The sequence below is a fragment of the Scyliorhinus torazame genome, chromosome 16, assembly GCF_047496885.1.
Source record: "Scyliorhinus torazame isolate Kashiwa2021f chromosome 16, sScyTor2.1, whole genome shotgun sequence".
NCBI lineage: Eukaryota > Metazoa > Chordata > Chondrichthyes > Carcharhiniformes > Scyliorhinidae > Scyliorhinus > Scyliorhinus torazame.
This window is the reverse complement of record NC_092722.1, coordinates 7218037-7241943: the sequence shown is the minus strand read 5'-3', so window position 1 is coordinate 7241943 and position 23907 is coordinate 7218037. Positions and strand designations below refer to the sequence as shown.

At 50.1% G+C, this 23907-nt stretch overlaps 1 protein-coding gene across 6 annotated transcripts in view; it reads right to left on the bottom strand.

Moving 5' to 3' along the window:
* casz1 (castor zinc finger 1) overlaps window positions 1-23907 on the bottom strand; it is a 750295-nt gene that overhangs the window by 103144 nt on the left and 623244 nt on the right. For all 6 annotated transcript variants that reach the window (XM_072477862.1, XM_072477866.1, XM_072477864.1 and 3 more), the window contains 3 exons: window positions 23462-23503; window positions 21776-21811; window positions 18596-18667 (listed from right to left, as the gene is read on the bottom strand). In XM_072477862.1, coding sequence (XP_072333963.1) covers window positions 18596-18667; window positions 21776-21811; window positions 23462-23503 — 150 coding nt within the window. The remainder of the gene's footprint in view (window positions 1-18595; window positions 18668-21775; window positions 21812-23461; window positions 23504-23907) is intronic.

The window sequence follows — 23907 nt, the reverse complement described above, 5'->3', positions numbered from 1 at the left end:
TGGCTGCTGGGATTAGCCGAGAGTAAAGCTCGGTCCATTAACAAGACAGCCAATTAGAGAAGCTTATTCGGCAAAAACAATTGCCTTCCTAAAGTTCTCAATCAGCTATCACTGCCCCGAGGATTCCAACATGTGACATGCACCTAATGAATACCAATGCATCCAGTGAATTCTGGGTGGCAATTAGAGTAGCTCGTATTCATGTTGCACAATGTCCTGACTTGTTTGTGAAGAAACATATGTATTTTAAAATTGAAATAACTACTTCAATCATTGGACACAATTATCTCAAAAACTGACAACAAGATCGCACAAGGGTTCAGCTTGTTCTGGATGAGAGGGAGACAATCTCAACGACGCAATCCTCACAATTCTGGTCTGCCCTAGTTTTCAATGGCTACAGAAGTCTCGTGCTGCAGTGGGTGCTGTCTCTGTCCCTGTCTCTGAGGCAGAATCTCCGGGTTTGAGTCCCACTCTACGACCTGACGGCCAAGGACCGTGGGTTTTACAGCGCGGCCAAACAGGTTGACTCTCAACCTGCAAATCTTTCCACCGTGGCCAATGGCAGGCGTTACGAGGAGGGAAGATCCCGGGCCAGCCACGTGATGGGAAGTAGGTTGGAGCGTAGACCATTACTGCACCGTAGCCTAGGGTTAGGATAGGGGGCAGCACGGTAGCATAGTGGTTAGCACAATTGCTTCACAGCTCCAGGGTCCCAGGTTCGATTCCCGGCTTGGGTCGCTGTCTGTGCGGAGTCTGCACGTTCTCCCCATGTGTGTGTGGGTTTCCTCCGGGTGCTCCGGTTTCCTCCCACAGTCCAAAGACGTGTGGGTTAGGTGGATTGGCCATGCTAAATTGCCCTTAGTGTCCAAAATTGCCCTTAGTGTTGGGTGGGGTTACTGGGTTATGGGGATAAAGTGGAGGTGTTGACCTTGGGTAGGGTGCTCTTTCCAAGAGCCGGTGCAGACTTGATGGGCTGAATGGCCTCCTTCTGCACTGTAAATTCTATGATTACGATCCACAGGCCCAGGCTACAACATGTAAAAATGGATGTTTCCTACAGGACCTCCGAATCCCTGAGTGAGTTATTGATACCGTGAGCACGATACATCATCACCCGCAGCAAGTAGAATTAGCGGTTTAGCTTAGTGGGCTAGACGGCTGGTTCATGATGCGGAGCGAGACCCGCAGCGCGGGTTCAATTCCCCGCACCGGCTGAGGTTATTCATGCAGGCCCCGCCTTCTCAACCTTGCCCCTCGCCTGAGGTGTGGTGACCCTCGGGTTAAATCACCACCGGTCAGCTCTCCCCCTCAAAGGGGAAAACAGCCTACGGTCATTCGCAGCTACGGCGATTTTACAAACTCACCATTTATGTTTCTAGACAAATTGTAGTTCTGCAGAAGGGAACATGGGCTACAGCAGGTTTTACAGTGTTTGCGATGTGACTGCAGATCTCGAACGCACAGCTGCCTCATTGACAAGGGAACACATGAAATAACAGCAATATAAATTCTCTAAACGGGACTGAATGTTTGATTAAATGAAATCAAAACAGTCTAATTTTTTTTGTTAAACTTTCCCAAGAGGCCCTCTTCTGAGACAGTAGTTTGATAACTTAGTGTGCGATGACTAGAGTAATGGATACCGAAAGAGGCAACCAAAACAGAAACTTCTGGGCAATCTCAGCAGGTCTGACAGCATCTGCGGAGGGAGAAGGGAGCTGACGGTTCAAGTCTGGATGATTCTTTGTCAAAGACACTCTTGTTCGCTCCCTTCTCTCTCCCCAGATGCTGTCAGACCTGCCGAGATTGTCCAGTATTACTTGTTTCGGATTCCAGCATCCGCAGTAATTTATCCGAATGAAAGGTAATATTGGATCAGATGAACTAGAAGGAAATGGGGGAGCAATTCCATCTGCTGCAATTCCATGGATTGACTGGAAATGGCATCTTTTACTTGGGACTTGTTTCTACTGCACGAGAGGCCCAGACAAATGCTCTGGGGAGATGAGTTCAAATCCCATCACGGCAGCTGGTGGAATATATATATATATACATTCGATTAATTAGTTGAAAGCTGGTTTCAGTAATGGTCAGTCATGAACCCCAGACCCACAGCAATGTGGTTGACTTTTATTTGCTGTCTGAAATTTGAGCCACTCTGTTCAAGGAGAACGAGGGACAGGCCTTGTCGGCAGCACCCCCTTCCCTTGAAGCATAAAGAAAAGGAGCTTGTTGTGTGGTGCTGCTTCGGATAACACAGGCTGCCACTTGATGCAGTCTTAACTAAAGGATGCTCCAGTCTCTGAAATGAGTCCAACGTGTTTATTGAACTAGTAACACAGTTCTCAAATGAGTTCAACTCTCTGCTAATCTAACTGTAGTAACTCAGTCTAACTGTAGCAGCTTGCTCTAAGCCACATGCAGGGGTGTGATGCTGCTGATCAACCCTGTCTAACTCTCTAGATGTCCGTCTGTGGAAAGAGGCAGGGTGTGAGTGCCTCATCCCTTTTATAGTGTTTATGTCATGCCCCCTTGTGGTGATGCCACCTCTGAGTGTCCTGACTGCCCATTAGTTGTGTCCTATTCTGAGTGTTCATTGGTTGCATGTTTGCATATCGTGACATCTCCCCCCCTTTTTATTTCTCCTTTTTTTAGATGTATATACATGTGTCTGTCTAATGGGACTGACTGAGGAATACAGAACAGAACAAACAAAACCAATGCTCATAAGTCCAGTCTCTGAGGCTTGCGTCTGATCCTCGTCGACCGCCGGAGAGGTGGTGGAGGGGATGACGTTATCTTGACAGGCGAGTGGGAGGCACGACTGGTGGCCTCGTGGTTCGAGGTGGCAATTCGACATGTGGAAATGGAGAGGAAAGTGGTTGTGGGCGAGCAACTTTTCGCAGTGCCCTTCGATTCCTTCGCACAATGGAGCCATCAGCCATACGTATGACATAGGATCTGGGCGCGGCCTGTGGAACAACGACAGCCGGAGCAGACCACCCATCATCCGGTATTTTGATCCTGACCATGCCTGCCGGGGATAGCATGTCCAGATCGGTGGCATGTGCGCCATAGCCCTGCTTCTGGCTGTCACGAAGCTGCTGCACCTTCTGCAGCACCGGGAGGTGATCAAGGTTGGGCAGGTGTATGGCTGGAAGCGTCGTCTGCAGGTACCTGTTCATCAGCAGTTGAGCTGGCGACATGCCAGTGGACAAGGGAGTCGCCCGGTACGCAAGTAGTGTAAGGAACCCACGGCCAGGATTGATTGGACTCGCGATGTGTCCGGTGTGGCATATTCGCACTTCGTAATAATGCCCACTCGGTAAGTGTTGTCCCAGTATTCATAATCTGCATCCGTCGCACTGCCTGGATCAGTGTCATGCATTCGGTGTTGCACACTTCTGATGCGCCGCTGTTGGAATTGGGAGCGCTGGCTCCTGACTGGTGGTGTAGATCTGCACAGGGCTGCAGAGTGGTTTGGTTTCCCACAGTTCAAACAGCGTTTGCCTCTTGCAGGGTAGTTTTTTTTAAAATGGGCAGTGCCGCAGTTCGCACACGTCATGACGCTCAGTGCGTTGTTGGCATACGCGGTGCGGTTCTCGGACGTCTGCACCTGCGCAGTGCGGTTTTCGGCCACTTCGTGTTCCCAATCGCATTGTGCATGCGTCGGGCATCTGGAAGAGCGCGCGAAATGGCCGCTTTCGTCAATGTGGAGGCGCTGCATCCGGGAGATGGCCTGAACACTCTCCACCTCGTGGGAGGCTTGTTTTTCACTTTCTGACGTTTTGTACCGTGAATAGCGATTTTCAGAGTGCTCATGCACAGTACACGTTTCAGTCACGACTGGCAGGGTCATGTGCTTGATTTTCAACAATTGCTCTCGCAGAGGACCAAAGTGGACTCCAAAAACTATTTGGTCTCTGATCATGGAGTCAGTGATATCACCGAAGTTGGAGGATTGCGCTAGCAGTCTAAGGTTAGTTAGATAGGAGTTGAAGGATTCGTCTTTACCTTGCATCCGCTGCTTGAAGATGTAGCGCTCGAAGATTTCATTGGTGTCCACCTCGCAGTGGCTTTCGAATTTGTCCAGGATGGTTTGATACTTCGTTTTGTCCTGCCCTTCGGAAAAGTGAAAGGAGTTGAAGATCTCTATCGCATGGTCACCCGCAGTGGTGAGAAGAAGAGCTATCTTCCGAGCATCGATCGCGCCATTGAGGTCGGATGCTTCCACCTATCGTTGAAATTTCTGTTTGAATGATCGCCAGCTGACACTAAGATTGCCGGTGGTCCTGAGCTGATGAGGAGCCTGAATCTTGTCCATTGAGCCTGTATTCAGTAGCTGGGTGTCATGGATCTTGCGGAGTTGAACTAAATAGATTGAACAGTCACTCCTGGTATCATGTTGTGTTGTGCTGCTTCGGATAACACAGGCTGCTACTTGATGCAGTCTTAACTAAAGGATGCTCCAGACTCTGAAATGAGTTCAACGTGTTTATTGAACTATTAACACAGTTCTCAAATGAGTTCGACTCTCTGCTAATCTAACTGTAGTAACTCAGTCTAACTGTAGCAGCTTGCTCTAAGCCACATGCTGGGGTGTGATGCTGCTGATCAACCCTGTCTAACTCTCTAGATGTCTGTCTGTGGAAAGAGGCAGGGTGTGAGTTCCTCATCCCTTTTATAGTATTTATGTCATGCCCCCTTGTGGTGATGCCACCTCTGAGTGTCCTGACTGCCCATTGGTTGTGTCCTATTCTGAGTGTTCATTGGTTGCATGTTTGCATATCGTGACAGAGCTGCCTTTGGAACAGGGAGCTGATGAAGAAGAGAACATGGGGAATGACACCACACCAGCTCACTGACCCACTGATGGCTCACTGGACTTGCCGGACGAGCTCCTAAGAGTGTGGGCTACAGGTGTGTAAAAAGAAGGGATTTATGATCTCGCCGCAAACAAACTGAGAAAGTAATTTGCCCTGCCTCCCCGCCTACTGCCTCATTAACTCCTTTGGCATGGTCCCAAGCGGTGGGCAGCACAGTAGCATAGTGGTTAGCACTGTGGCTTCACATCTCCGGGGTCCCAGGTTCGATTCCTGGCTTGGGTCACTGTCTGTGCGGAGTCTGCACATCCTCCCCGTGTGTGCGTGGGTTTCCTCCGGGTGCTCCGGTTTCCTCCCACAGTCCAAAGATGTGCAGGTTAGGTGAATTGCCCCTCAGTGTCCAAAAAGGCTAGATGGGGTTACTGGGAGAGGGCGGAGGTATGGACGTAAGTAGGGTGCTCTTTACAAGGGCCGGTGCAGACTCGATGGGCCGAATGGCCTCCTTCGGCACTGTAAATTCTAAAAAAACAACCTTCTTGTTCCCAAATAATTAGCTCCCAACCCCTTTTTTGTATTCACAGTGTTCGGGTGACACACCAAACATGCAAATATCAGCTCGATTATTTGATTCATTTACATGTAACCCAACCACATCATCGCATTAAAGATATACCTTTGTAGAGGGGGGGAAGCAAGTTGTAACAAGATGTACAATCCCCTGGAGTCTTAAATTTGGTATGGGCGAGTAGGAATTACCAACACTTTGAAACATTTCAATGGACCTGTCAGCTGGAAACAGCGAGGAGGGCTGGGTTATATTTTTCCTCAGAACTCTTTATTTTCATATTTAAATCCGAAATCCTTTTGCTAAATGTTGTCATTGTATTTTGCCTTTTTAATGTTTGTATTTATTTTGCATAACCAGTAATCCATCCAAGACTGGGTTGCATTTGCCATTTTATATTAAAAAGCACTTTGCTTCCTGCCCCGCCCCCCCCCCCCCCCCTCACTTCTCCCCCTTTCTCCCTCCTCCGCCAATCTGTTTTTCTCAATAAAGTCTTAAACAAGGAAAAATTATTGCGTCGTCCATTAAACTGTCATGTCGGGATCTTGTAGTTTGAAAGGATAAGTAAAAACAGGAAATTAATGTTTATGGGTGTATCTGGGAAACTATTTGTTAAAGCAGGGGAATATATATATTTTAACAATTTAGCTGACAGTTTTCATGAATTCAATGCCAGCTGCTATTGATAGTGGTCCCTGTGCACCCAGATTGATGTGAGCCAGCAGTAAATCGGCCCAGGCAGCCCTGTCAAGCTCCACTCACTGTAAGGGTGTTTATTTAACTTTTGGACAACACTCAAATATAATTTGTCCTCTCCACATTTCCCTGCTTGCGAGGAGTGGCGTAACACTGGTGGGAGCTACCGTCTCAGGCACTCGAGTATCAAAGACAGGATGTCGCCATTACAAAGAGACAAAAGATTGTTTCGAGTGCTGCTCGAAATGGGAGACGCCATTGTGCTCGTTTGTGGCCCAGGCTAGCAACTCTGAGGTCACGGGTTCGATCCCTACCTTGGAAATCCGTAACAAAACAAATTTAACAATCTGTGGGTGATATGCCATCAATGAACACATGACGAGTGGTGGACGTAACTGAGGCTTTGATAAACGAAACAGAAAGCCTCCTGGCCTCGGGTCCCGAACTGAGGCAGCAGCGGAGACCAGCCACCTTTATACCGAGCCCGAGGGGAGGCGGAGCCAGCCACCTTTATACCGAGCCCGAGGGGAGGCGGAGCCAGCCACCTTTATACCGAGCCCGAGGGGAGGCGGAGCCAGCCACCTTTATACCGAGCCCGAGGGGAGGCGGAGCCAGCCACCTTTATACCGAGCCCGAGGGGAGGCGGAGCCAGCCACCTTTATACCGAGCCCGAGGGGAGGCGGAGCCAGCCACCTTTATACCGAGCCCGAGGGGAGGCGGAGCCAGCCACCTTTATACCGAGCCCGAGGGGAGGCGGAGCCAGCCACCTTTATACTGAGCCCGAGGGGAGGTGGAGCCAGAAGGCAGAGGTTTACCACATTATATATAATACAGTGGCAGTTTACCACAATACACATATTATATACTACAGTGGTTCGGACGCAGCAGGGTCAAGCCCAGGCATGTAACAGTACAACAGTACAATACAATACAGTGGTTTACCACATTCACCCCCTGTTAATAAAAGAGTCCGGCGGGGGTGAAGTGGACTTAAAGGTCAAGTCTGTCGGGGGCCTTGACCTTCCGCCGTGATCGCCTCCGTCCCGGCTGTGGTGTGGGCGCCGGTGTCGAGACCTGTGCGTCCGGGAGCGCGTCGCCCTCTACTTGACCCAGTAGTTGAGTCGGTGGAGGGGTGGGGCGGGGTGTGGGCGTGGGTGGTGGTGATGGCCACCGGTGGGCCTGCGGGTGCCAGACCTTGAAGTAGCCGGGTAGTGGTGGAGGGAGACGGGGTAGGAGCGGGGGTGGTGGTGATGGTCGCTGGAGAACCTTCTGGTGCCAAATCCCGGAGGGAGACTGTGTCCTGTCGCCCGTCATGATGTGCCACATCGGCATATTGTGGGTTGGCATGGAGGAGCAGGACCTTCTCGACGAGGGGGTCTGATTTATGGCTCCTTGCATGCTTCCGGAGGGGGATGGGCCCTGGTGACCTCTGCCACCGTCATCAAGGCCCTTGCACAGTCTCTTCACCTTGTTCGGGTTCCCCGCCTACATCCACAGTGATCAGGGTTCCTCCTTCATGAGCGACGAGTTGCGTCAGTTCCTGCTCAGCAAGGGCATCGCCTCCAGCAGGACGACCAGCTACAACCCCCGGGGCAACGGACAGGTGGCGAGGGAGAACGCGACGGTCTGGAGGCCGTCCTCCTGGCCCTACGGTCTACACGTCTCCCAGTCTCCCGCTGGCAGGAGGTCCTTCCCGATGCGCTCCACTCCATCCGGTCGCTCCTGTGCACTGCCACCAACGAGACCCCCCACGAACGTATGTTTGCCTTCCCCAGGAAGTCCACCTCCGGGGTCTCGCTCCCATCCTGGCTGACAGTCCCAGGGCCCATCCCCCTCTGGAAGCATGCGAGGAGCCATAAATCAGACCCCCTCGTCGGGAAGGTCATGCTCCTGCATGCCAATCCACAATATGCCCACGTCATGAAACTGAGGCTTTAATAAACTAAACAGAAAGCCTCCTGGCCTCTGATCCCGAACTGAGGCAGCCGCGGAGACCAGCCACCTTTATACCAAGCCCGAGGGGAGGCGGAGCCAGCCACCTTTATACCGAGCCCGAGGGGAGGCGGAGCCATCAGTAATACAGTGGCCCAGGCGGGCGGCAGGACACAGTCTCCCTCCGGGATTTGGCACCAGAAGGTTCTCCAGCGACCATCACCACCACCCCCGCTCCTACCCCATCTCTCTCCACCACTACACGGCTACTTCAGGGTCTGGCACCCACAGGCCCACCGGTGGCCATCACCACCACCCCCGCCCACACACCGCCCCACCCCTCCACCGACTCAACAATTGGGTGAAGAAGAGGACGACACGCTCCCGGACGCACAGGTCTCGACACCGGTGCCCACACCACAGCCGGGACGGAGGCGATCATGGCGGAAGGTCAAGGCCCCCGACAGACTTGACCTTTAAGCCCACTTCACCCCCGCTGGACTCTTTTATTAACAGGGGGTGAATGTGGTAAACCACTGTATTGTATTGTACTGTTACATGCCTGGGCTTGTCCCTGCTGGGTCCGAATCACTGTAGTATATAATCTGTGTATTGTGGTAAAGGGCCACTGTATTACTGAAGGCTCCGCCTACCCTCGGGCTCGGTATAAAGGTGGCTGGCTCCGCCTCCCCTCGGGCTCGGTATAAAGGTGGCTGGCTCCGCCTCCCCTCGGGCTCGGTATAAAGGTGGCTGGTCTCCGCGGCTGCCTCAGTTCGGGATCAGAGGCCAGGAGGCTTTCTGTTTAGTTTATTAAAGCCTCAGTTACGTTCACCACTCGTCATGTGTTCATTGATGGTATATCAACTTCAGCAACTTCAGTGGATCTTGATGGTCATTGTTGTCAGTTGCCTTTGTGTCGGTGACAAAATAACCCTTAATTATAGAGGGCCACAGTCTCCACTGATGTCTTTAAACAGGTGTCACCCTATCCGCCTTTAGAGGATGCAGTTAATGTTTACCCGTAAAATACCGAGGGCTGGATTCTCCCTCCCCGCGTCTAAGTGCTGACGCCAACGGGGGATCCGTGGTGTTCCACGACGGGAAAATCGGAGACACCCCTGCACCAATTCCACTCCCGGTGCCGTGTGAAACAGCCGCAGAACACGTGAAAAATGGTGGGAGGATCGCCGGGTCCGTGCTGGACACGTGCAGGGCTGACAAGCTAATAATAATAATATAATAATAATAATGGCTTATTGTCACAAGGAGGCTTCAATGAAGTTACCGTGAAAAGCCTAGTCGCCACATTCCGGCGCCTGTTCGGGGAGGCTGGTATGGGAATTGAACCCGCGCTGCTGGCCTTGTTCTGCATTACAAGCCAGCTGCTTAGCCCACTGTGCTGAGGCTGCAGCCGCGCGTACACTTACACCTCCCACACACGCACCAATCGCACCGGGAAAGATGGCGCCGGTTGTGCTGGACTGCGGACCCGACCCCACTGTCCACCTCCTGGCCACCCCCCACTGCTCCCCCCAGCACTGGCAGAAGCAACCCCCCCCAGCCAGCGGCACGGCTGTCGGCGGAGTATGGCAGTGTTGGACACTGTCCGAACGCCCTCTCTCTGTCCCCGCAGCCGGCATGCCAGACTCATGACTGGTGAGACCACACGTGCCCACGCCATCGGGAACTCGGGCCCTCGGTGGCGGAGCACCGCGGGTGGGTCCGACAACGATGTGCAAATGAGGTCGCGACTGTGCGCGGCGCGTGTCGCGATGGTGCCGGTTTGGAGGAGGCGGAGCATCGCGACCCGGCATCAAACTGGCGGCTGCCCCAATCCCGGCACCGGGAGCTATTCTCTGCCCAATGGCCATTCCCGATTTCGGCGTCAGGCAACGGAAAACCCCACCCAATTCGAGGTGAATTAATCCCTGAAGGTCGGGAGAACCATTCTTTTTGAAATGATGAGTTCGGAATGTAATCCTATTGTGCAGGCTGGCGATCAGCTGACAGAGACAATCTGCTCTGTGAAATCGAAGCAAAGTGGGTGCCGGGAATCTGCAGCAAATACTGGGAAATCTCAGCAGGTCTGGGGAGAGAAACAGAGCTAACATTTCAAACCCATTCTGATTCTTCTTCCGAACTGCTCTCTGGATTTCCACACTGCTCACTGCTGCTCTGATACTGCCTGGAGCTCGGGAAGAGAGGATCTCCAGCCAAACGAGGGCGATTTAAAATCTTCCATCTCATGTGGAAAAGCCATAACCCCATCCGGGAGACCTTTCCCTCAGAGTCTGTCTGCCGTCTTTAGTGAGAGCAAAACCCTGGTATTGGCTGAGAGCGATCAGCAAACACTCCTCAAGTCTCTTGGATGGTTGAGTGAGAGAAGCTGGCCTGATTGAGCTGGCCTGGTTACTGCCTGGAAGTCCCTCTCCAAGTCGCTCACCATCCTAACTTGGAAATATATTGGCGTACCTTCACTGTCGCTGGGTCAATATCCTGGAAATCCCTCCCTAACAGCACAGTGGGTGTACCTACAACACATGGACTGCAGCGGTTCAAGAAGGCAGTTCAACCACCACCTTCTCAAGGGCTATTGGGGACGGCCAATAGAAGCTGGCCTTCCCAGTGACGCCCACATGCCTTGAATAATTTTAAAAATACCTTTAAGTAAGAACTGGACATGAGGAGGAACAAGTGAAGCTAATTTCTTGGGCTTGATTTTCAATTCCGGGCTATCTTTAAACGGCTGCCATCTGCCTGTGCCACTCATGCTCTGCGGACCCCAATCGGGCTGGAGTTAAGCTTGGCACCAAATGAGTGGCACCAAGCATTACCAAGAGGCGGGAGGGCAGAGCCTGAGTGGCACAGGCAGATGGCAGCCGTGATGGAGCCTGTAGAAGACAGTTTGCCAGAGGTCCAGCACCCTCACAAAAGTAGCCAAAATGGCCAAATGCTTGATCTGGATGCCAAGAACCCACGCTTTCACCTTATATATAAAAATAACTTGAGCTTCTGTCTGCCTTCCGCCTGTGTGCAAGCCAGTGTTGAGTTTCGCTGATTTCCACACGAAAGATTGCCTTTGCATCCTCCCCCAGCCTGAGGAGCTTAACAGGCTGGAGATAGGAGGGCAGCGAGTTTCCGATTCCCTGCACCTACCCACCCAGCACCAGCCGTCCCTTTGAACGTTCCGGCGCGTCCTGGCAGTGTTGAGATGCCGAGACGTCCTCTGGGAAGGCGATTTACAAAACACGCCGCACACATCCCCTACTCCAGTACAAATGGAACGTCCGACACCTGTGTGCGAATCCCCACAGTGCTTCAACTCCAGAACTCAACCTGTCAAAGACACTCGGATTTTGGCGACCCTGATGTGGAGCCTGCAGTGCTCCACCCACCGGGATACCGCGCCAGCCCTGATACCACATCACTAAACTGGCATTGCTCATTAATATTCCACCCTTTTAGGGCAGCATGGTGGCGCAGTGGATTAGCCCGGCTGCCTCACGGCGCCGAGGTCCCAGGTTCGATCCCGGCTCTGGGTCACTATCCGTGTGGAGTTTGCACATTCTCCCCGTGTTTGCGTGGGTTTCGCCCCCACAACCCAAAGATGTGCAGGGTCGGGGGACTGGCCACGCTAAATTGCCCCATAATTGGAAAAAATGAATTGGGTACTCAAATTTTTTTTTTAAAAATTCCACTCTTTTCCCTTGTCATAAACAGCGACGGACTCGTCCAGCAGAAGGCTGCACTTGTTAGCCAATTGCCGCAAGAAGTTAAACCAACTGGAACGTTTAAAGTTACATTAAAACTTTGTGGTAGCTGCTGTGATATTCGTTACCAATGCCGGGCCTCTCTAATCGCGACGTAATGAATATTTCAAGCTGGCTTTATCAAAGCATATGCTTGTTTATCCTCTGCACCAGATATTTTTTGCCATCAAATTGAAATTTTCCTCCTTGCCTCCTGCCAGAATGTTACGCGATAGCCAAGAGTGGAAATGCACTCTCAGTGTACTCTGAAGCTCATTACATATTGACAATGATGACTGTCGAAACCCCCCTCAATTATAATGAAAAACATACAAATAAACATTTGGATAGCCACTGCCAAAAGCACCATCTGCCAAAGCTGTAAAATCCACAGGAAAAAGGCAACTAAGATTTTTTTTTTTTGAAAACGGAGATTATCCCGTGGTTGCTTTTTAGTGTTCACACTGCAGAGTTTATTTAGTTAATTGAATACCAAAGCTTCAGCGTTTTGGGCACATTAAAACCACTTTGGAGGAAGGAAAACACGGAAAGTGCGGTCTTGATTTTATGATGCACTGGCCTCTGGACAGTTTCATCTCCAGCGCATCAGTCTAATTGGCTGATTATATTCGCTGACAATTAAATATTAATGATGTAATGACACAGTGATTGCTACAGATCTCAAATGAGTACAATGCCGGCATTTTGATATCTATTAAAAAAAAAACTCCAGTTCGGGAGAGGGGGGGGGGCATTTGAATTAGCAGGAGATAAGCAGGTCACAATACTGAGTTGTAAGGTCTGGGTGGTGGGGAGAGAGGGGGGGGGGGGGGGGGGGGGGGGGGAGATGCTGGTCTTGAACCCCTCTCGAAATCTAGACGCCTCATCAAATTAGGGGCAATTTTTCAAGGGCTGGTATCTAACTGTCCTCCAGCATCAGATCCACACTGCAGTATTTCCTCTTCCTGAGTGCTCAATATAAGGAAATTGAAACAGTATCGCAGCTTATCTTCGTCCTCGCCTGACCATCAGTGCTGAGATGTTTGGACACATTTTATGCATTATGTAGAGCAAATATCAAAACAGAGGGCTTGGCAGATGCAGCAAAGGCCTCGTTAAAATTTCTTAATTAAATCTCCATCGTAAATGGGATCAGCTCCTGGATTCTTCGCAGGCTACAGTTGCTGCTTTCCGCAAATATTTAGCTCAACTTGCAGCACAAATGCATTTCTTTCGCGATGAGGTCCTAACCCTGAAATAAATACAATTCACTAACTGATCTGGAAATGCGATGTTTCAGCAGGTTGCTCAGTTCCAGCTGCCATTCTGTAAATTTAAAAAAAAACCAGACCCTTTCCTGGTTCTTCCTCTGTAGCAATAGAAAACAGAATGTTACAAAACTAGCCTCCTTATTCGGATGCTAAAGGATTCAAGGGGCACGGGGATTCGGCTGGGAAGTGGAGTTGAGAGAGGAGATCCGCAATGATCCTATTGAATACAGTACGAAGTCTTACAACACCAGGTTAAAGTCCAACAGGTTTGTTTCGATGTCACTAGCTTTCAGAGCGCTGCTCCTTCCTCAGGTGAATGAAGAGGTATGTTCCAGAAACATATACATAGACAAATTCAAGGATGCCAGACAATGCTTAGAATGCGAGCATTTGCAGGTAATTAAGTCTTTACTTAATCGACGAAGATGAACATCATGCCAAGGTCACCCCCACACCCCCACTACTTGCCTTCAAACAACCACGCAACCTCAACAAACCATTGTTTGCAGCAAACTACCCAGTCTTCAGAACAGTGACCACGACACCACACAACCCTGTCATGGCAATCTCTGCAAGACGTGCCAGATCATCGAAATGGGTACCACCATTACACGTGAGAACACCACCCACCAGGTACGCTGTACATACTCGTGCGACTCGGCCAACATTGTCTACCTCATACGCTGCAGGAAAGGATGTCCCGAAGCGTGGTACATGGGCGAGACCATGCAGACGCTGCGACAACGAATGAACGGACATCGCGCGACAATCACCAGGCAGGAATATTCCCTTCCAGTCGGGGAACACTTCAGCAGTCAAGGGCATTCAGCCTCTGATCTCCGGGTAAGCGTTCTCCAAGGCGGCCTTCAGGACCCGCGACAACGCAGAATCGCCGAGCAGAAGCTTAGAGCCAAGTTCCGCACACATGAGTGCGGCCTCAACCGGGACCTGGGATTCATGTCGCATTACATTCACCCCCCCCCACCATCTGGCCTGGGCTTGTGAAATCCTACCAACTGTCCTGGCTTGAGACAATTCACACCTCTTTAACCTGGGATTACCCCTATCTCTGGATCTGTGAAGATTTAATTACCTGCAAATGCTCACATTCCAAGCATTGTCTGGCATCTTTGAATTTGTCTATACATATGTTTCTGGAACATACCTCTTCATTCACCTGAGGAAGGAGCAGCGCTCCGAAAGCTAGTGACATCGAAACAAACCTGTTGGACTTTAACCTGGTGTTGTAAGACTTCGTACTGTGCTCACCCCAGTCCAACGCCGGCATCTCCACATCATCCTATTGATTGCCAGAGCACATCCTCCTGGGGATGGATAGCCTGCCCAAGTCCCTGGGCCAGCTGAAAAACAGCCATCCAGCCTCTTCCCAACCTCTAGTTCCCCGCCCCGAGTCTTGTAGGTTAGGGCACCTCAAATTGCATTCCCAAGTATGTTCACAATGTGGTGAGGGCTCCTGCCTCCAATAGTCTTTCAAGCAGCGAGCTGCAGACCCCCCACCACCCCCAAGGGGAAGAGAAAATTCCCCTCAGCTTCCTTCTAATGCCTTCTGCTAATTACTTTAAATCTACCACACGGTTATTCAGCTCTCTGCTAAAGGGCTTCCTACCCACTCTCTCTATGTCCACAACTGCGGGTTTGCTAAGTTGTGGGAGATGTTTTAACATCTGCGTTTCGTTGGGGTTCATTCTCATCTTTGCTGTGACTTTGAAATATATACAAACATCGGGAACATTGGACTTCGGACTATTCGGCCCATCTAGCCTGCTCCACAATTCAATAAGACCATGGTTCACCTGATTGTGTCTCGACTCCACTTTGTCTGTCCCCCATAAACCTTGACTCCCTTGTCTATCAAAAATCTGTCCAACTCCACCTTGAATAAATTCAATGACCCAGCCTCTGCTGCTCGCTGGGGAACAGGATTCCACAGACTAATAATCCTCTGAGAGAAAAGATTTCTCCTCATCTCCGTCGTAAACTGTGTCCCCTGGTTCTGGACCCCCCCCCCCCCCCCACAAGAGGAGGCATCTTCCCAGTTTCCCACTGTGTCAAGTCCCCCATGACCTTATTATGTTTCAATAAGATTACCTCTCATTTTTCTAAATCCCACTGGGTATGGGACCAAACAGTTCAACCTGTCTTAATTCCAGGAATGGGTTGGATGAACCTTCTCTGGACTCTTTCTAATGCAGTTGTATGCTTTTTCCACATAAGGAGACAAAAAGCGTACATTATATTCCAGATGTGGTCTCGCCAAGGCCCTGGCCAACTGGAGTAAAATTTCCTGATGTTTATATTCCATTCCTCTTGCAGTAAACAGCAATCACAGAATCACACCGTGCAGTAGAGGCCCTTCGGCCCATCGGGTCTGCACCGACGCATGAAAGGCCCTGACCTGCCCACCTAATCCCATTTACCAGCACTTGGTCCAGAGCCTGGAATGTTGTGACGTGCCAAGTGCCCGTCCGGGTACTTTTTAAAGGATGTGAGGTAACCCTCCTCTCCCACCCTCCCAGGCAGTGCATTCCAGACCATCACCACCCTCTGGGTAAAAAGGTTTTTCCTCAAATGCCCCCTGAACCTCCCGTCCCTCACCTTGAACTTGTGACCCCTCGTAACTGACCCTTCAACTAAGGGGAACAGCTGTTCCCTATCCACCCAGTCCATGCCCCTCATAATCTTGTCCACCTCGATCAGGTCACCCCCTCAGTCTTCTCTGCTCCAACGAAAACAACCCAATTCTATCCACCCTCTCTTCATAACTTAAATGTTCCAACCCAGGCAACATCCTGGTGAATCTCCTCTGCAACCCCTCCAGTGCAATCACATCCTTCCTATAATGTGGTGACCAGAATTGCACACAGTGCTCCAGCTGTGGCCTCACCAATGTTCTATACAACTCCAACATGACTTCCTTGCTTTTGTAATCTAGCTTCGGTTGATAAAGGCAAGTGTCCCGTGTGCTGTTTTCACCACCCTATTAACCTGCCTCCCGCCTTCAGAGATCTATTTACAAACACACCAAGGTCCCTTTGTTCCTCGGACGGTCCCAGTGTCAGGCCGTTCATTGAATATTTCCTTGTGACATTCCTCCTTCCAAAGTGAATCACCTCACACTTTTCAGGGTTAAAGCCCGCCTGCCACTTGCATCGCAGTTGCTGCCTGTACTTGTACACGGTAACGGTAGGGGTTAGCTTGCTACTGTAAGAGCTTTGCTCTTCCTTTGTTAATTGCAGTTGCATTACTGTAACGCTTCCAGCTGCAGGCTGCGGGATTCGCACTGTGCAGCAGTGCCATAGTTCTCAATAACTGAAGCAAAATTGACCTCGAGATCTCGACACTGGCACCTCACTCTGATAGCCGTCACTGTAAATGTCCGGGTCGGCAGTCTCAATGGGAAATCACCCGAAGGAATGGCGGTGCCACCATGGGCCCCCCCCCCCACAATGCCCATGCCATTCCGGGCACAACTATTTCATGCCCTCAGCTTTAATAGCAAGATTGTTCCAATGGCTGGCACTTTGATGTGAAAGCAGAAGGCCAGCGCAGGCCACTCCTCTCCTCACACGAGAGCAGACGAATCACGCGCAGGAGTCAACCATTCGGCCCATTGCACTTGATCCGCCATTCAGGCAGCTCGATTGTAGCCTCAGCTCCACGTTCCCGTCTGCCCCCCCCCCCCCCCCCCCCCCCCGGTAACCCTTGACCCCCTTGCCAATCAAACCTCTCTCTAACTCAGCCTTGAATACATCCCGAGCCCGAGCCCCAGGCTGGGGAAGATCATCCCACAGGCTGACGGCCCTCTCAGAGAGAACACTCCTCCTTATCTCAGTCTTGAGCGGGAGACCCCCAATTTTCAAACCGTGTATCCGAGGTGCAAGATCCCCCACACGGGGAAACATCCTCCCGGCATCCACCCTGTCTCGTCCCCTCGGGGTCTTATATATTTTAATAAGATCTCCTCATTGTTCTAAACTCCAATCTGCTTAACCTTTCCTCACATCAGCGTATATTAGCACAGGGTTATCTACAAAGGACCCAATGGTTTGATTCAAGCAAACACTGCAGTCACTACAGCATGGAGAGAGGCCATTCAGCTTATCCACTGCATGCAAGCTCAATATGGACAATGCAGTTGCTTTTGAGTCTCGATCTCAACTAGCAGAGTGGTACTACCCTCATCTGATGATCCCATCAGACCAGGTGGGAAATAAACAGAAAAGGGAATAGATTCAAATATCATAGGCTTCCTAGTTCCGACTGAGACAGGCGGGCAGGTTTGCCTTTGGAATTCTATTTTACCGATTTGGAACCAATCCAACAAATATTTGTCTGACTCTCGGACAGGGTGTAAGTTTCACCTGGAGCCAAGTTGGCCTCACTGGGTGGATGTGTTCACCTTGGTCAGTTTGTGAAGTGATAAACCGCTGCAGAACGTACAGGGGGCTCATTTCAAGCCACACCTCCCCTGGGGCCTGGTGTTAGCACAGGCAGAGGAGCACGCGGGGCCTGTGGGATTGTTTTGTCCGTCGATGCGGCCTTCGCTCGGCTGAAGAGCAGCAGCCAATCTGCCTCACCCACCCCTGGAGTGGCCAAAAAATTAAACCGGCAACTTCTCTGCCTGTCTCTGAACTTGTCCCAGATCCTCCAGTCAGTGAGGACGTCAGTGGGGCGGGGAAATGGGAGCAATTGGGATATAATCCCGGGATGCCTTGGGGCCAGGACACCCAGTGAGGAGATTTTCCTTGGTCTTTCCAGCCGGGGAACTGGGAGAATTGCCAAGTAACACTTTCTGGGAGTAATTTTGGGCAATAGAGAATCAAAATGAGGCAGAAATGGTTGATGAGTAACTGAGTTGATATTAGGCTTTTCACACTATTGACCAGCAGGTTAAATGACCCTCTCTGAGTGCATGCGATCGAAACTCTGGCAACTTCTTTGTTAAAATTTTAACCATGGTAGCTTCCAGTTGGAAATTGTCTACTTAAGTTGTGTTCCTTTCTGGAATGAGCGTGTAGCGAAGATGGTCAGGTTGGATATGTGCTTGGCAAACAAACACCACTGACAACAGACACCTCATTCAAGCGCTTGGTGTGTGAACGATTGTTAGAATCCCTTCTGGGACAGAGCTCTGAGCTCCCCATGTCCCAGCCACGGAAACACATCAGGTGCACGTGTGGCATCCGTGTTTCCCACCCCCCACCCTTGCCACACCTCAAGTTTGGAAGGTTTGAGGACAATTCTGTGCTGTGGACTAGCCTTTACGGACAGCAGCAGCATCCCTCCAAGCAGGGCTTTTAACATTGTGTTTGGATGCAGGCCAACCAGTCCAGCACTTCGAAAAGGGACAGTGTTCGAACTTTCTGGGTCAAACTAGTCTCCCATTCTCTGTGAACCTTTTCTCAAAATATACCAAGTGGTGTGTTTTGCAAATTACTGAATGACTTTGAAATGTAGCCAACACCGAACAATAAGAGCCTGCCTGTGCTCCCTTCAAAGCAAAACATTTTTTTATCCAATATGAATTTTGCATACCTGGCAATGTACTTTTGGTAAATATTCACATCATCAGTAACAGCACCTGGCTTCTCTGATGTCAAACCATTCCTGTTTTTGTTTTAAACAGTAAAGGAAAATGGGAGGTTAAATTACAAAAGCTTTCACATGTGAAAAATATATATAAACTGACAGGATGAATCTAAAGAGTCCGTGCTTATTTCATACTCTGTCCTTCTGCCTCAGACTCAAATGTGACAGTTCCTGGATGCTTGAGTATGTAAGTATTGAAACTTCATATTAATTATAGATTTTAAGCAGGAACACTGTGGAAGCAATTTGTGTCAGATTTTAACCCTTCGATTTCTCTCTCCACCTGAATTAGGACCATTTAAAGAGTGGACGGCTGTGAGCAGAGGTGAATTCTCCAGGGGCGGGGTTCGCCGGCGGGAGGGGCGGCCCGTCATCGGGAAGGTTCAGAAAATCCCACCCCGCAACTCAGCCACTTCCCGTTGCTTTGGGAGGTCTCTGTATGTTTAGACTGCACCTGAACTAAGTCCCATGCCCATCTGATGGGAGCATCAGGAATCTCGGAATGATTCCTCGACACACAGCCAGTAAGTGTGTCAATCTGTATAAAATGGCTGGTACCACTTTACCAAGATGAATGAACCAATCATAATGAAGAATAAATGGGTTGGTGAAGCTCTGGCTGCACGATCGACACTTTAATGTCACAAATGTCAAATTACAGGCGGACATGGAAATTCTGACATTAATTAAATATGATTGTTATGTTGCTTCTCTGAGGTTTGGTGGCTACATGTGTCAGTTTGACTTTCCATGACGATAAACACCTTTTCAATGTTTTAAAGTGAGGTTGAGGTTTACTGGGGGAAGGTTTTCACGCCCCCCCTCGATGCTGTGATGTTAGAAACATCTACTTCGCAATTTACCCTTAATGCAGTGAGCAGTCTCTCCTCAAAGTACTTTTGTTATCCTCATTTGAGAAGCATTTACTTGAATTACTAATGGGCTGTTTAGAACACACGAGATAAATATTTAAACCTTGCTAACAAAGATAAAGATGGTACTGCCCTCTCGCGCTGTTCTGATGCAGCAACCTCCCACATCGGAGCTCCTGATACATCATCCTTCATCTTTAGCCAAGGAATCCCCCAGCTATGATGGACTTGATGAAGCCTTCAACCATGTCTGACCTATTTCCCACACTTCTGTCACCACCCTTCCCTCCCAGGACCAGGATGGGATTCCCTATGTCCAGACTTTCCACCCCATCAGCCTCCGTATTCAAAGGCTTGTCCTCCGCCACTTCCGGCAACTCCAGCATGATTGTCACCACCACACACCTCTTCCCCTCACCTCCCCTCCCAGCATTCCGAAGGAATCATTTCCTCCGTGGCACCCTGGTCCCCTCCTCCACTATCTCATCCCCTTCCCACTGCATCATCCCCTGCAAAGGCCGGATGTGTAACACTTTCCCCTTTAACTCCTCCCTCCTCACAGACCAAGGCCCCAAACACTCCTTCCAGGTGAAGTAGGGATTCACTTGCACACCTTTCAATTTGGTCGACTGTATTCTCTGCACCCAATGCGGTCTCCTCCACACCAGGGAGACTGAACACAGGCAGGGTGGCCACTTTGCAGGTTACCTTCGCTCAATCTGCAAGCATCACCCCGGCCTTTAGGTCGGTTCGCATTTCAATTCACAATCTTGCTCTTAGGCTCATATTCTTGTCCTCGGCCTGCTCCAATGTCCCAGCGAAGTGATGGCCCACCAAAGGACTACCCCACCCCAAGTGCCAGCCTTGTTATCATGTTTTAGCTGTCAGACAGTGCTGATCTTTATTCTGCTATTAACACCTACGATGGGCCAAAGCACAGTCTTTAACACTATTGCCTTTGTCTTTGTCGTTCAATCGCCCCCACCTTCTAACCTCTCACCTTCTGTTTGGCTCCACCGACCCCTCCCCCTTTCTCTGCAGCTTAAAACCCATCAGATTTCTCCCCCTCCCCAGTTCAAAAGAGTTGGCCGAATGGACTTGACGCGTTCGCCGTGATCCATGGGCCTCGCGGCGTTCAGGGACGCGGCTAGGTCATTAACTCTCATGAGAGGCCGGCCTCGTCACACCTCACGAGATCTAATGAGATTTTGCAAGACGTCACGATCTGGATCCCTCCTATTTGCGTATTAAAGTGTGCAGTTAGTCTCACTTGAATATGCTCCATGCCAGAGTTAGCGGGATCTAACAGCATTGCCTCGGAAGCCCTGAGAGGGTGCTGTTCAGCACTGGTTGCCACAAACGTAGACCACGCAGACTGGCACTTGGTGGGGTCTCCCAGGAGATGGGGGGCCTGGTAGTAGAGCTCTGGGCAGGGTGGCACCCTGACAGTGCCCCCAGGTGCCACCCTGGCACTGCTGGGCTCTCTGTGCAATGGTGCTCGGGTGATATCTTGCCCATGCTGGGGATCGGGCCTGGGGGTGCCCTCCATTATGAGATGGGCTGCGGGTGGGGTAGGGGCTGAAGGACTCACTAATCAGTTAGTTGGGGTGTTGGGCGGGTCCGGAGGCCAAGGTTTAGTGATTGGGGTGAGCAGTTAGTGCAGGAAATGGGACTAAGTGTAGCCTCCGTGCCTCAGTGGGGCGGGGGGGGGGGTTCAATAAAGTGGGGGGAGGGGAGGAGGGTATTCACGAGTTTATTGATCAGGACAGAGTCACAGCTCCTCTGTAAGGTGCTTTTCATTCACCTCGTCTCAATGAGAGGGACATTACTCTGACATCGCTCCGTAACCACATGCTACGGAGTTACTAGTCGAGTTAACCCTTTACTCTACACAAGTTCAAGGGCAATTAGGAACGGACAACATAACGCTGGCCTTGCCATTAATGCCCACATCCTATCATAAGGAGAATAAGAGAGAGCTTCATGGCTTTGTGAGCGTGGGGGAGGCACTATAATTAGAAGATCTTTCTTTTCTTTGATGTGCCTGACTCAGGTACCGGATGGCCCCCCCAGATTAGAACATTCTCAGAACCAAATCTACCACATGGAAGCAAACCTGACCTGAAAGAGGTTTGTCCTACTTGGCAAGGAGGATGAAGGTCTGAATTGAATGTCTTTTTGTTTATAAACACTCCCCATCCCTCCAAAAATAACCCACGGCCTCCACAGAGAGAGGGCACAAACTAATTCTTACCGGTTAACCGCAGACACGTTCGAACTGGGCAGCCTTCTGCAGAGAAAGACATACACAGAGGTGAGCCTTCCACAAATACACTTTGAAGATACATTATTCCCCATTTTCCCTGCCTTTTTGTTGGGTTCCCCCTGATCGGCTACAATTCCTGGACCTCCAAGAGAACAGGAATGCCCCTTGGATCTTCACATGGGGCATTGCCAAGCAAAACCTGACACCAAATCACATAATCGATATGAGGACAGATGACCAAAAGTTTCTCATGAATGTCTTAAAGGAGGAGGGAGAGGTGGTGGGGTTTAGGGAGCGAATTCTACAGCTCGTGGCCTTGCCAGCTGAAGGCCAATAGTGGAGTGATTAAAATGGGGAGTGGGCCAGACCGAGGGCATAATGAGTGAGCCCAGAGGTTTCAGAGAGCTGTGGAGCTGGGTGGAGGGTTTTACAGAGAGTTGGAGGATCAAAGCCATCGATGGGTTTGAAACACGGACGGCGATGAAGGATTGAGGCATTGGGTTGGGTTCTCCAGACTCCCAGCCCCGTGTTTCTCGCGGCGTGCTCTTCACTGGCGGTGGAGTCTCTACTCTCGCTGCTTGGCAATGGGATTTCCCGTTGAAGGCACTCCACATGGCCGGGAAACCCGTGGGCGGGGTTGCACTCCCAGTGGGAAATGCGAATTCCGCTGGCCGAAGAATCCAGGCCTTTCTTTAACTGGGAGTCAATGTAATCAGCAAGCACAGGGGTGATAGGTGAAGAGGATTTGGTGCGATAAACCTCCCAGGGTTTTGATGGAGCTCAAACGTACAGAGAGTGGAAGAGAGGAGGCTGGCCAGGAATGTGTTAAACTCATCAAATATAGAGGTAGCAAAGGCACGAATAAGTGCTTCACCCCCAGTTGAGCTGAGGCTGGGCAGATTACAGGAATGTCATGGAGGAGGCCTTCGTGATCACACGGATATGTAGTTGAAAACTCACCCTGAGGTGAGAGCGATCTGGTTCAGCCTGCGACAGTTGCCAGGGAGGGGAACAGAGGGAATGAAGTTGGTGGTGAGGATCACAGGCACATCTCCAATTAGTTGGAGGAAATGTTTGCTCATCCTTCAGCGAAGGCAGGTTTCGCTGAGCTGCAACTTACAATAGCAAGACCGCAAAGCAATAAAGTGAGGAGCCCTAATTGTTTCTCCATAACGCAGTGTACATTTCTAATTATTTTATATTGAAAGGGACAGCGTACTTCACAATGAAGTGTCTCTTTAGAAATCAGGAATCAATGTATCTATTTCAATAGGTCAAAAATGACCTGTGGTCATGTCCTCGAATATCGAGTGTACGTTCTGAATATACTGCTCAATGTCAGCATGGCAGTCAGCTTTTACGCAATGTGCCCGAATAATCTCGTCTTCCTTATTAAAGTGGTTGAACATGACTGAAAATGTGAACAAAATAACAAGACACCTGCTTCTGAAAGCCGGAAGAGACAGTCAATGCTCAAAGAGTTAAACTCATTACAATCATTTTTCTTAGCTGTATTGCCATAATCATAAAACGCAATTACAGTAATGGATCAGTGTTCAAGAAGGTCGCGAGCAGCAGCCAACACTCTGGATGGCTCACTTCCTGAAACAATTACAGTTAAAGCTGTAGAGTAGAGCTCACGGGTGAGATAGGTAAAGATCTTAAAATACATACCCAACCGAGTCATCCAACAAGGGTTCTGCTTTGCAAAGGCGGCTGTGTGAGAAATTCAAAATGACGTTAAAAAGATTTTGTTTTGAACAAAGCTGAAAGTCAGTAAATTAATGATGGCTTTTTCATCACAGGGACCTCAGCAAGGTGGTAACAAGAGAAGAACTAAAATACTGATTTCAGAGAGAATACAAAGCACCTGTTTTCAACTGGCATTTCGATCTCCTCAGACTCGAGACACGTGCAATGTTTCATCTGGAATATGTCATGTAGCATGTGGAATGTGACAAGTGGAATGTGTCATTTGAAACATGTCATGTGGAATACAATACATGGAATGCGCCATGTGGAGTGTGACATGAGGAATGTGACATGTGGATTGTGACATGTGAAATGTTACGTGTGCAATGTGGCATGGAATGCGTCATGTGGAATGTGTCATTAGGAAC